General features: G+C 35.5%; 1 protein-coding gene across 15 annotated transcripts in view; it reads right to left on the reverse strand.

The window, feature by feature from the left end:
- Nucleotides 1-13,868, reverse strand: part of DMD (dystrophin) — a 1,213,044-nt gene that overhangs the window by 748,118 nt on the left and 451,058 nt on the right. For all 15 annotated transcript variants that reach the window (XM_062608089.1, XM_062608087.1, XM_062608095.1 and 12 more), the window contains 2 exons: nucleotides 7,569-7,757; nucleotides 6,585-6,766 (listed from right to left, as the gene is read on the reverse strand). In XM_062608089.1, coding sequence (XP_062464073.1) covers nucleotides 6,585-6,766; nucleotides 7,569-7,757 — 371 coding nt within the window. The remainder of the gene's footprint in view (nucleotides 1-6,584; nucleotides 6,767-7,568; nucleotides 7,758-13,868) is intronic.

Raw genomic sequence — 13,868 nt, forward strand, 5'->3', positions numbered from 1 at the left:
ATGTTTTGAAACTTTTTTTTTTTTTTTTAGGACCTGAGTATTGCATATTATATACTGTCTGTTAAAGTTTTAGCCTCCAGTTGCATTTCCATTACAGCTGTTTCTACTATTTGGCTTGTTAAAACTTGTACTGTTTACCACAAGTACTTTGAAAAGTGCTCAGACAGCTGTACTGACCAGGCTTCCTGAAATTTAGGATATTAAATAGAAGAGATTGATGCTTTTTCAGTTATTAAATGGAGAATGCTTTATGGAATTAAACAAGAAATACCTCAGTTTTGCCTAAACAAACTATTTAGATAGCTCCAAAATGATCTGCCCAGAAATCCATTACAAATCCTTCACTTACGCTTTCCATCTTTAGAAATTCTCAAAACTTTCCTAAACAAAATCTTCATCTTATCAAAAGTGTTTTCAAAATAAAGTGCAAACTATTGCTGAGCAGTGGAACTACAAGCAGTTATTTGTATTACCCCTCTTTCATATAACGCAATTTTTACCTTCACTTAGATTTGACAGAGCAAAGTCACCATCCTCAGTCACACTGAGCCTGGTGAAACCATTGTACATTTTAGTGCATTACTTACATCTCTAGAAGAACTCTTGCAGCAAAAAGTTAGTTAACTATTTTCAGAAGTCAACTTGGAGATTTGAAAATCTGAGTTGAACTTTCAGACTGGAGAAAACTGCTGTGTAAGAAAGATGTCAAATTCCTACTCTAATTGCACTCGTTTATTAGTTGGCATCTTGCTCACTTCTTGAAAATATAGCCCAAATTAGAAAGCTATTGTAAATGTCTTTCTGTGATCAACAGCAGCTAGAATTGCCCAATTTTTGGCATTGACATTTCACAGAATCATAAAATGGGTAGGGAAGGGACCTTAAAGATCATCCAGTTCCAACCCCCCTGCCATGGGCAAGGGACACCCTGGCTGGTGAAAGCCCTATCCACCCCGGCCTTGAACACTGCCAGGGATGGAACAGCCACAACTTCTTGGGATAACCTGCTCCAGTATCTCACCACCCTCAGAGTGAATCATTTTCTCCTCATGTTTAATCTAAATCTACCCTCTTTCAGTTTTAGGCCAATCCCCCTCATCCTGTCACTACATGTCCTTGTAAAAAGTCCCTCTCTGTATTTCTTTTAGGCTCCCACTAGGTACTGGGAGACTGTCATGAAATCTTCCCTCAGCTTTCTCTTCTCCGAGCTGAATAAGCCCAACTCTCTTAGCCTGTCTTCATAGGAGAGGTGTTCCAGCCATCTGATTATCTTCATGGACTTCCTATGGCGGGTGAGGCATTGGAACAGGCTGCCCAAAAAAGTGATAAATGCTCCATCCCTGGCAGTGTTCAAGGCCAGGTTGGACAGAGCTTTGGGCGACATGGTCTAGTGTGAGGTGTCCTTGCCCATGGCAAGTTGGAACAAGGTGATCTTAAAATCCTTCCCAACTGAAACCATGCTATGATTCATTCTATGATGCTATGGACTCACTCAATCAGGTCCATGTCCTTCTGTTGGGGGCCCCAGAACTGAACACAGTACTGCAGGCAGGGTCTCACAAGAGCACAGCAGAGGGGCAGAACCACCTCCCGTGACCCACTGGCCACGCTCCTTTTGATGCAGCCCACGATAAAACTTGGCTTTCTGGGCTACAAGCATACACCTCCAGCTCATGTTGAGCTTTTGATCAACCAACATCCCCAAGTTCTGCTCCTCAGGGCTGCTCTTAATGCAACCTCTGCCCAGCCTGTATTTGTATCTGGGATTGCCCCAACCCAGATGTCAACTTCTGTCATTGATTGTTATTTATTTCCTTTTTTTAAAAAAAAACAGACAAAAAAGTATTCATTCCAGTTTTGAATCCTCTCAAAATGAGCCAAACATTTGGTCTCTGATTAAATATTTATATAATTATTAGTTCATATTTATATACACTTAAAAATTAGTACTGTATACAATGACATATTGTAAAAAGCAATTGCTGTTTCCAGTGCTATTTGATGCTTTTGTTGAATGTATCTCAGCTAACTCATACTCCATTCTTAGATACTATTACTCAGTTTGTGAACAATCCTTGGATCATCTATAAATTTAGGAATGCAAAATACTTTGAATCCTCTGCATATACTGGGACATTTTACACTCTAGGGCAGAGCTGCCATTTAGAAGGACCTAGAGAGGCTGGAGGGACAGACCAGGAGGAACTTTGCAATATTCAACAAGGACACAAGCAGTCGTGTGCCTGGGAAGAACCCCTGGAATGGCAGATTCTAGGACCTGATTAGCTAACAGAATTCCAGAACTAAATCTAACTGAACATCCACCACTCTGGCATTGTCTTTGTACCCGTGAAATGACCTTTGCTTTAAAAAGAACAGGATACTAGATGAAAGACTTTCTCAAAATAAACTTTATCATGTGTATATAAATTATGAATTTAGTATTCTTAAATCTGTGTTAAGTAAGGATTTATGTTTTTTCTTTAGGAAACAGGATTTTAACAAGATAACACAAACACATAAATTCCAAGTACCCCAAAAGTAACAGGCAACAGGATTGAACGAGATAGTTTTAAAACAGGGGTGTAAAGAGAAATTATTCAAAAATTCCCACAACTTGGGTATTTTAGTAATAAAAACGTATCTGTTTTATTACTGAATGTAGCTGTTACCACTTTTCCACTCTAATCTTTCTCTTCATGAACGTAATACAGGAAGCTGATACCCAGCTTTATAATAACTCATGGCTCACAAAGGATTACCTATCTCAGATCTAAGCCAGTCTTTCCTAATTTTCAAGTGTGTATTTTATTGTCTTTCTTGATCTTCTAAACCAAGTTATTATAAATAGTAAATACAATGCTTCAACCTAGAGATATCTTTTTAGCAATAAATGAAATAAATGGGGAAGAAAACCTGATAAAGAGAATTTGATTTTAGAAAACTAAGATATAACAAAATACTTATATACAGAACATTTATGTTATTCTGAAGCAAGGAGCATAAACTTGAAAATGAAAGAATTGCAGAAACAATTTAATCACAGTTGATTCTTAAACAAAAGAATGCTTCTTCCCCATTCTCCAGGTACGCTCTGGTTTTCAAGTTACTTCTATAAACATCTGATAGAGGTTTTAGTATTTATTTATATACCTCAGGAGATTATAATAATCTTTGTTTATGGTACAGCACTCATAAATTTTAAATACAAAATGATTTATCACTGAATTCAGTGTGCTTTAATAGTTGTGGAATTCTCCATAAAGTGGTAAACTGTATTTTCTCTCTGATGGTACAGTTATCACTCTGAGACACTTTACTATAGAGCATCCTATTTAGGGAAGGGCAGGAGTAAGAAAATTAAAACTAGGCTGTTTTTGTTCAGCATGCTAATGCATTGCTTGCCAGAAGAGTCAATACATAGTGAATACATGGGAAATCCAATTTGGGCTGCTATACATAAAGGCATTGCTGTGTTCCAAACTTACTCCGGTATTTTGACCCTCTAAATCACTTTTCATATCACCCTTTCACTTTTACAGTATCCCTTATCATTATATCTTTCTCCTCTCTTGGTTGATTGCTTGCTTTTGTTTCCTCTGTGCTGATATTCTGACCCCCTAAATCACTTTTCATATCACCCTTTCACTTTTACAGTATCCCTTAACATTATCTCTTTCTCCTCTCTTTGTTGATGGCTTGCTTTTGTTTTCTCTGTGCTGTAAAGTGTTCTACTTTTCGTTACACTTCCTATTATCATTACAAAAGAGGATAGATGTTCCCATGGTCACAAAATCCATCTCTGGGTAAACATATCACTGTTGCCTTAAAAACTAGATTACAGCAATAAGGTCAGAAGATTATGCTTTAAACTGAAATAGAAGATAGATTCCCAAGAGTTTAAACTGTGTACAATAACTCAGAAATATATTACATTGTGATATGAAAGTTGTTCATAATCCTTCAGATGGGGTTGTTGCCCAATAGGTCAAAATTAGCCATATCTAACTATTGAGACATTTTCTCTTGCCCTAGCCCACAAAGTTAACTGAATTTATCACAGAAATTTTTTTAGAAATCAAATAGTAACACAACATTCTCTGTGAAGCCCTTAACACTTCATTTCTTTTACTGATTTCATATTACTCATATATGACATAATTTAGAAGATACTAGACAATTCAGTTCCTGAGGAAATGACCTATAGCTGCATCTAGGACAGAAGTTTAACAAGTGGCATCAAAGGATAAAGTAGACACAGCACCACTCGTAGAACTGAGGTTGCTGTTTGCATGTTGTTGATTTAAATGAAAATGAGTATGGCAAATAAAAACACCTGCAATAATGTATTATAGTATTCTCTCCAATAAAATAATAAAGGTGGAGGAAGTTAGGTTGAAATATCTAAAACCCATCAACAATTTTATAGACTGTCAAAGAAAAATAGAATAAAGAAAATATCTCAACACTCAGTATCAATCTGAAAAGAAATGTTTGGAACATATGGAAAAAAAAAATAAAATACCACCAAACCAAAAACCCAACAACAACAAAAAATCCCCACCCAAACCAACAAAGAGAACTATGTTATTCATATTGTTGAAAATCATGGTTTGCCCTTCGATACTGTGGGCAATTCTGGTCCCCTTAAACAAAATGATATGGTAGAACTGGAAAAAAAGCCTCTTAGAAAACCAAGACAAATAACTGAAGATACATATTTATGGAGAGAGTAAGGAAACATACACACTATTGACCCTCACTTCCAAAACAGTAACTAGAAGGAATCACTTCAGCTGCCAGTGACAAACACAGAAAAATAAGCTGTTCCTCAAAAAAGCAGCACTCAGTAGGTGCGAGGCCTACAGAATTCAGTGCCAAAGGATACCATGGATGCTAACAGGTCCAAGACGATACTGAATCAATAAATAGAAGGAAAGAGAAGAAAAATCAGTAGCAGATTACTAAATATGCAAAACTGCTTCCATCTCAGGAAGTTACCTCAGCTGAAAGCAATCTGAGAACAGAAAAGTTCTATGGAGAACTTTATAACATAAGACATGAAGTGTTAGGTCAGAATATTAGCCCGATATTTGGTCTCCAGAGCAACAGGTCTATGCAGCCCAATATTTGTTCTCCATAAATGCAAAGGGAGACGGGGAGATGCTGGTTCAGGAGATCATTCTTTTTTCTTGTTATGTTACTGTCAAGATGCTGGGCTAGACCATGGTCAGACTACTAGAGAAATTCAGCTTTTAGTAAAATCACATTCACAAAAGGAGCTCACTCACTCTCCAGCTATACTGAAGGAACAGACAGAAGAGTTTCTCAGTGTATGTTCATTGGGATTTTCTGTGAGAAATATTAAGACTTCAGTAGAAAGATTTTATTGAAGTCTACCTAGTTCAAAGTCCCTAAAAAGCCACCAAGGATCTCAGATTCAGGTTGGTTGCCAATGCATCGATTTGGTTTCATTGTAGAGAGCAGCTATATTTTTCAGGAATTAATACTTCTTGGCTATAAGGATGTTCATAGTGAAATTCAATTAATTTAAAAATTTCAACTCGATTTAACTTGATACGATGGTCAGCAAACTTCACCATTGGTCTCCATTACAGACAGGCCAGCAGGTGCACAATATTCCTCATGACATGGCAATAGAAAATGCAACAAAAGGCAGAACACTTTACAGCACAGAGGAAACAAAAGCAAAGGGAATTCGAAAGGGAGTGTATATGTATGTGTGTGTGTATATATATATATAAATATATATATATGTCTATCTCAGACAGGAACTAAAGGTATCCACATAAAATGAAAAAAGAAGAGGGGCTGAAAAAGAGAATTGTGAAATATCAGGTAAGTAACTGACATTTTACTAAGATAAGCAACGTAACTCACAAAAAGCCCAGCTGCACTAACTTCCCTCATTTAACCACTCTGTATCCTGCAAAACAAATTACTCCACTGTAGCACAATCAGAAGCTTTTACCTTTATGGAGTTCCTTATACTAGATGGCACTATGTAAATCCAAATTTCAAAATAAAAAAAAAGCTTCAAAGACTAAAATGACTAATTAGTAATTACTTTTCTACTTCTACTTGTATTTCTACTTTAAGCTATACGACTTCCCCTATTTTGAAAGTTGTAACTTGTTCTCAGAGAAAAGCACCACAGTATTTCCTGGAAAGCTAAGCTCCCACTTATTATTTTCATGGGCTCAAGTTTTACAGGTCTTTAAGATTTGCTTTCCTTTTACTTTTGTATCTCAGTAAAGATTCTTTCTTTTGTAGCTAAATATCTTGTGTTATTTGGTGAAATAATCAAAAAAGGTGAGGTAGGTTATATGAGTTTGGGTTAAAGTATTACTAGAGTCAAGTTGTTATTAACTGCTGATTTGTGTGGCTTCCAGTCTTGAAAAAAACATGCAAGCTTCAAAGTCACTACACAGAAAATTTCAGGATAAAAAAATATCTGAGATCGAATTTGGTTCACAGTGAAGTGAAAGGAAATCCCAGCTGTTAATCAAGTTCGGTATTGTTTCAAACTCCATATATATTATTTTACCCAACATACTACTTACTTGCTTTGTTTTTCCATACTTGCTACCCTAAGACTTTCCCATCGAGAATTAAGTAGATTCATTTGTTCTTGGATTTCATTCTCTTCATCATCTGAAAGTTTTCCAATTGTTAAAAGTTGACTTCCCACTTGCAAAACATTGCCGACACGTCCTTGGTGAGCTGTTAACTCCATCATAAAACCCTGACAATAAAAAAAAAACATAAAATCCAGTTTTAAGTTTGCTTCTTTGGAAGGAAAGAACAGATTTTGGAGAAATAGCCACCACTTCACAAACATGATTTTCAACTTTGCTTTTTATTTTTTCATTCCCTCCTCAAACCTCACAGAACAAAACAGAAATAAATGTTTTCATATTCTGCATAGATAATAAAGTTCTTTAGTCTGGAGAAGAGGAGGCTGAGGGGTGACCTTATCACTTTCTCCAAGTACCTGAAAAGAGGTTATAGTGAGGTGGGTATCATGTAATAACAAGTGATGGGACAAGAGTAAACATCCTAAAGTTGCACCGGGGAAGGTTTAGAATGGATATCAGGAGTCACCATTCCTGGAGTCATTTAAAAGACATGTAGATGTGGTGCTTAGTGACATGGTTTAGCAGTGGAATTGGCAGCGTTAGGTTTACAGTTGGACTTGATGATCTTAAAGGTCTTTTCCAACCTAAAAGATTCTATGATTCCAAGGCACAGTCTCCAGTACTGCCTTTAAATACTCCAAATCTAATTCACACACACAGAGGAAAAATCAAAACAAAACAAAATCAAAACTCCACAAACAAAAAAAACCCCAAACCAACAACCAACCAACCTAAAAAAAAACAAAAAACCCCACCATACAACACAAAAAGAAAACAAACAAAAAAAAAAAAAAACAAACCAAGAAAAAGGAATAAAATAAACTAGAAATATGTTTGGTTTGTGTTTTTGACCTTATTATGGGATACAAGCAGATAAATGACTACTGAAGGATTGGTATAAACATATACCTCATGGGTGTGAAATTGTTCTTTAACAACTTCTACATCATTGGATATGTCTCCTTGTGCTTGTAATGCATCTTCAGCAGAGAGAAGCCATGTGAGTACTTCCTCTAAAGCAGTTTGGTAGTTTTCAAGATCCATTTCAGGTCCCATCCGCATGGTGCTGTATGTCTTTTCTTCAACAGTTTCTAAAAACTGATCAAAGCCAACATTTTAAGAGTAATGCAGATAATGCTTTCTCAGAAAATTCCACAAAGGAATAAAGAAAATGCCATTGTGTTGCATAAAACCCCAACTTTTTATAAAATAAAAAGATATTAGATGGCTAATGTGTGGAAGTAATTATTAGTATAAAAGCAGTTAGTTGACTAAGATTATTTAAGATTGAGGGAAATAAAAATTTTATCTCGTATTAAATTATATATTTCACACTAGAATTCAAAATTCCTACCAAGTATTCTGAATAGTGATAATATTTAAATTTTACCTATAGAGTGCTGTTATACGTGTTTTTCAATAAATACCCAGATTTTTTATTTCAAGTTTACTGCTTCTTATTTAAGTATTTTCTCTTGGAAATGAGAGAGAAATTTATTTCCCATAGCAGCTAGGAAAATTAGACCATCAAAAAAGCAGCAGGTTTCATGCTGTCACGGCAGAGAACCTGTGGAAAACAAGACGTAAAAAAGAAAACCCTTTGCACCACATGCAATGCCAGACTCAAGCAATTCATAGACATCCATTTTGTGAAAACCATTTTAGAAAGTTGAAAAAACTCAGAAATATCAAGCAAATTCACTTTGTAAAATCAAAGAAAAATGCATTACTGTTGATTTCTCTTTCCCACAAAGGCCACCCTTATATTCCTTCTTTAGAAGCTTGGTGACTCTTAAAAGCACAGAATTCACACTTGCTTCAAGTCAAGAGAAATCAACAAATATGATAGGTAAAATAGCAAAGATGAGAACTAAACAGAAGCAAGAAATACAGGCTTGTTATTTATGGGATATAATCCCATAATTTTTTCAAAATGTTCAGAAGAAATTTACATACTTTGTTGGCAAACAAGTTAAAAAAACAACCTGTCCTTACATAAAAATATACTTATGCACTTCATGTTTTTATAGCTAGCAAAAACTGTCTCTACTGACATACTTGTAACAGTAAAAATATCAAAGCAGCTTCTAAAGCCTTTAATTTTATTTTAAGACAGAAAGTCTGAATTTATCACTAGAACCAAAACCAGGAAGTGCAATGGATGCAATGTGATCACTTAAAATGAAATTTTCAGTCTTCATCTTCACAATAAGAAATTCATTCTGAATTGCATATGCTTAATAACCACAGGCAGCCTACATGAATCCCTCTATGATACGTGTGTTAGGTAGCTAAAACACCAGTTATATCACCACTTATGCAGGAAAAAACAATGTTGAGTAACTAATTCAGCATCAAAAAAAGTGGGCTTGGAAATTTGATGAACTTGATTTTGTTTTGTTTTGTTTTGTTTAAAGAAAGTACTATCTTAAAGAAATATAAACAATGAAGCATGGAAAATGTTCAACATATATTCCTGCTCCACAAATCAATGTTTCAGTTGTGTGCAACTCCAAGTTTATAGTATAAAATCCAGTAAGAAATTACACCCAACCACATCACATTTCTGCAGCAAGATAGTATTTTATATAATACAGTCTACTATGGAAAGGGATTAACTTTATAATTACTTTTGCATAGGTAATGATTTTTTTTTTTTCCTTGTCTATATGAATACTGCATGGAATATATCCACATCTGATACACTGGAGGAAAACCCAAGATGCTATAACAGGTGAGTAAGACTAAGGATATAATGATTCCAAAGATCTATGATGACCTCTGTTATCTATTTGTTTGAAAATTCTCCACCTTAAAATCCTTCTTTCTCTAGATCTGATACAGAATATTGTCTCGTGTATACCAAGTGTTCAACTAAGCACACACTAAAAAATAATTTTCTGAGGAATGACTACTGGGTCTAATTTTCCCTTGTTATGTTGACCAGAAAATTTTCCCTTTCTCTCATTCAACTGTGTTGAAAAATCTTGGACTCATGATCTTCACTGACAAAATGGTGCAACTAACTACTGATCCATTATAGTAACTCTTGACAAAGTGTAGAGAAAACCAAACACTAACATAAACAGAAACAAAAACATTTTTGGCAGGTATTCCAAAGTATTTCCGCGTTCAAAAAATGTCCATTTTCTGACATAAGAAAATCAGAAAGTGGCTAAAGGAAGTATAACCAAAGGACTTCGTAGAATGCTGTCAGCAATCATTCTATTTAGTAGAAAGAGGGAACAACAACTTTTCTACTTTCCCTCAAATCTTAGAGCATTACTGCCAGCACAGAGTTCAGATCAATGAAGCTGAAGAACGGTATCATTGTGTTTGAAGTTTTGAAGTGAAAGAAAAAGAAGAAAACACTCTTTTACGGACAGTGCAATTCAATAATTCTCAACTCCTGAGGCATAATAAAGTCACTAGATCATTATGCCTTCTCTTTTCCCACGCATTTTAGGGAAAAGAAAAAGTAAAACATAGAGAATAATCAGTATCTTGTTATTCTGAAGTGCATTGAGCCTGCAGAGTATTTGCATTCAGATTTGACAGTGACATAGGCAGGGACCCCTGGTATCACCAAATGAATTAAACCAGTTCATCCTCACTGATTTCATTGATAAAATCAAGCTGTAGTTATACACGTTCAAAATTGTGGTAAATTTCCTTCTGCAACTTTAAGCACATTCTCATTAACAAGCCAGAGTAGAGCAATGGCCACCTTGATCTGAATCTACTTAAGCAGAGAATAACCATACTGTAAAAAGTCTACAAATATAAAAAATGTGCCTTAGAGTCACAGTTTGTTTTGACTTGAGAAAATACATATATTTTAAAATCTGCTGTTATACTCCATCCTCACTAATTCGGTCAGGGCTGTTAGCTCTCTGAAAGATAACTATCCATCATTCCTCATCCTGCATATGGAATGAAAAGCAACTACTGAGATCAGCAGAAATTCAGACTGTTGGCTAAGCTGTACATGGAACAGCAAACACTAAGCTAAATATTCACATTTGGAAGTGGACAACTACTAACCTAATGCCTATGCTACACACTTTGTATTAAAAGGCAAAACTAAACAAAAAAGTGTCTCAAAGTAATATTCATTGACATAAAGATTATTCACCTCATAATATAAACCAAATTTAAATATGCAGATCCTACAGCACCAAGAATAATGCACACTGATATAATCCACATAACACACACAAAAAAACCCCTCTGAATTTTATAAAGTATAATGGTAGGCAAATATGTTTAAATAAAAAATAAACAAATAAACAAACAACACACACACACACAAAAAAAAAACAAACATAAAAAACCCTAACCAAACAACAAAAAGCAAAAATAATAAAACCCAAAACCAAACACAAAAAACAACAAAACCAAATAACAAAAAAAAACCCCACAACACCTCCTGTGATTTTTCTGATTTCTTAATTTATATGAAACCTTTTCAGAATTCCTAAAGTAATAAGAAAATATAGGATCTGAAGGTATTGCATATACTACATTATATTAATAACCACAGAGTTATTAATATAAGTTGTGATGGCTATTTCTAACCATAATTTTTAAGAGAATGGAAAGCAATTAGGATATGCTACAGTGTCACGGCTTAAACCCAGTCAGGTAACTCGTTCACTCACTCCCCCCCCTTCTTTCCCTCCCCCTACTCCTGGAGGGACAGAGAGGAGAATCAAAAAGAATGCAACTCCCACGGGTCGAGATAAGAACAGTTTAGTAACTAAGGTATAATACAAATCACTACTGCTACCACCAATAATAACAATGATAAAGGAAATAACAAGGGAAGAGAATACATCACCTCACCACCAGCCAACCGATAACTCGCCCTCACCTCAGCCCGACCAAGCACTGACCCCGCAGTCTACCAGCCGTTCCGGCTAACTCCCAGTTACATCCTGGGCATGACGTGCTGTGGTATGGAATACCTCTTTGGCAAGCTTGGGTCAGGTGTCCTGTCTCTGCTTCCTCCCGGCTTCCCCTCCTCCCTGGCAGAGCGTGAGGCTCACAAAGTCCTTGGCCAAACCAAAATATCATTGTTATCAGCCCTGTTCCCGAGCTGAAAGTCAAAACACTGCACTGCACCAGCTACCAAGAAGGAGAAAAATGACTGCTACTGCTGAACCCAGGACATACAGTTAAATTCTTATAGCCATATATTGCTAGGAAGGCTATACTTAGGAAAAAAAACCTTTTTAAATATGCATGCAGTTTCTTGAATCAAACAATATTATTAGGAATATTTTTTTATGACTACAAATCTCAAAAATGATAAGGTGCAGTCAAAGCAAAACAGTTACAGAGCATAATCTATTGAAAAGCAATGCACGTATAATGATACAAATGTTAAGGGTAAAAAATAAATGTAAAATTCAGATATTTGATGAAGACTGAATCACATCTAGCTAGGAATCTGTGAACCAGTCAGATCACAGAATACTCTGAGAAATACACAGGCGTTTTTGCATGGAAAATAGTCCTGGTGGTTACTATGGACTGACACAGTAGAAAAAAAAGTGCTCTGGATCCATATGTTGTCCTCCAGAATATCTGTTGTTCTTTGCTGCTGCACATGGAAGAATTGTATCTAGATGAAAAGATGTGAATTTGAATTTTTACACACTTCATCTTCTGCTGGAGTGAGGTGGCTAGGGTGTGGGGGCTGGAAGACTCCAAGGACTCTTAAGCTTTAATTTGAAGTATAAAGAGAGAAAATAAAAAGCTTCAAACCTTCAGAAGCCTGGAAAAAAGAGATATGCCTGGCAGCTCTATGAATTAATTCACAGAGTCTAAACCATGAGCTCCTTCAGGGTAAGAAAGTGAGGGGAAGAAGTGTTCTTCACCTACTATTGCGTTAAGTTCCTAAATGGAGAAGAAGGATTGGATATGTTATTAAATTCTCCAAGAATGTTTTTATTACTGCTTCTGAGTTTTAAAAATTTGTTGGGCAGTTTTAGAAAGTAGTTTTGCAGTAAAGATTTAGGGATCATTCCAACACTTTTATATATTTTCTTCCTTCAGAAACTGCCTGTCTCACTGGAAAAGACGCAGAATCTCACTCTAGAAATTTAGAGCTTTAAAACTCAAAAGACGTAATATTTTAATTTTTTTTTTTTTTTAGTAAAGGCAAATTTAAGTCCAGAGTAATTTTCTCATTTTGAAAATCCCCTTTGCAAGACTACAGCCTTAGAAAGTAGCATGCATTATTCACCCTCTAACTATGCCTCCTGTCAGGTATGACTGATACCACCGCTTATTTTTTCAGTTCGAGTTTCTCATTACAAAATCACATTTTATGTGTCTTTAAAATTGCTAAATTATACCTTTTAAAATGCTAAATGATAAAATGTTATTTGCAATAATCAGGACTATGTTTTCATAACAGATGTCAGATAGCATAGTTAGTAACTTCTTGTAATAAAACTAAGGAAATATATTGGTCGGACTGCAATTACAATGTTAACTATTTCCTTCTTCTAAATGAGGCTGGCATTTTAACTTTATTAATTATTTCAAAGCTTCCTTTTGAATGTAAACATCTTGGATAAGAAAGATGGTCTTTTAGCTACTCACACAAAAATCCACCCAGGTTTGGCCTTAACATAAATCTGAAAAATTGCAGGTTTTGCTTGCTCAGTTGAGACAACAGATTTTTAGTACCAGAATTTATCAGTGGTTCCATTTGTACTGCAGATATTTCCACTTGGATGAATTGACCTGTCCTTGCAACTGCAGTTGTGAGATGCAGTAGATTATTAGTTCATTAAAAATCAGAAGACCTTAGGCAATGTGCACGTTGAGAGAGAAAAAAAAAGCCAGATCCAGGCAGCATGGATGAAAGTACATTACAAAGGAAAGAAAATGTTGAAACTATTGACAAGAAAGGGGTAAAAGAAAATTAATCTTTTCAACTACTGTATTAGGTACAATTGGTACAAATGAAGACTGAAAAAAAAAAACCAACTCACTGGTAATAAATGAAAATTTTGCACCTTCGGACCTGAAGCGTAGAAGTTGGCTTATGTCAACTGAAAGTAAGTGAAGAAATGGAACCAACTGGGTTGTGAAAGAGACTAAAGACTGGGAACTGCAAGGACAGGTAGGATAGTCTTAAGATTTAAGAGACAGGAACAAAGGCTGCCAGCTACATGGAATGATCAAATTTTCTAA

This window comes from Pezoporus occidentalis, unplaced genomic scaffold (assembly GCF_034315485.1).
Source record: "Pezoporus occidentalis ecotype Australia unplaced genomic scaffold, CSIRO_AGI_Poc_V1 ctg129, whole genome shotgun sequence".
Taxonomy (NCBI): Eukaryota; Metazoa; Chordata; class Aves; order Psittaciformes; family Psittacidae; genus Pezoporus; species Pezoporus occidentalis.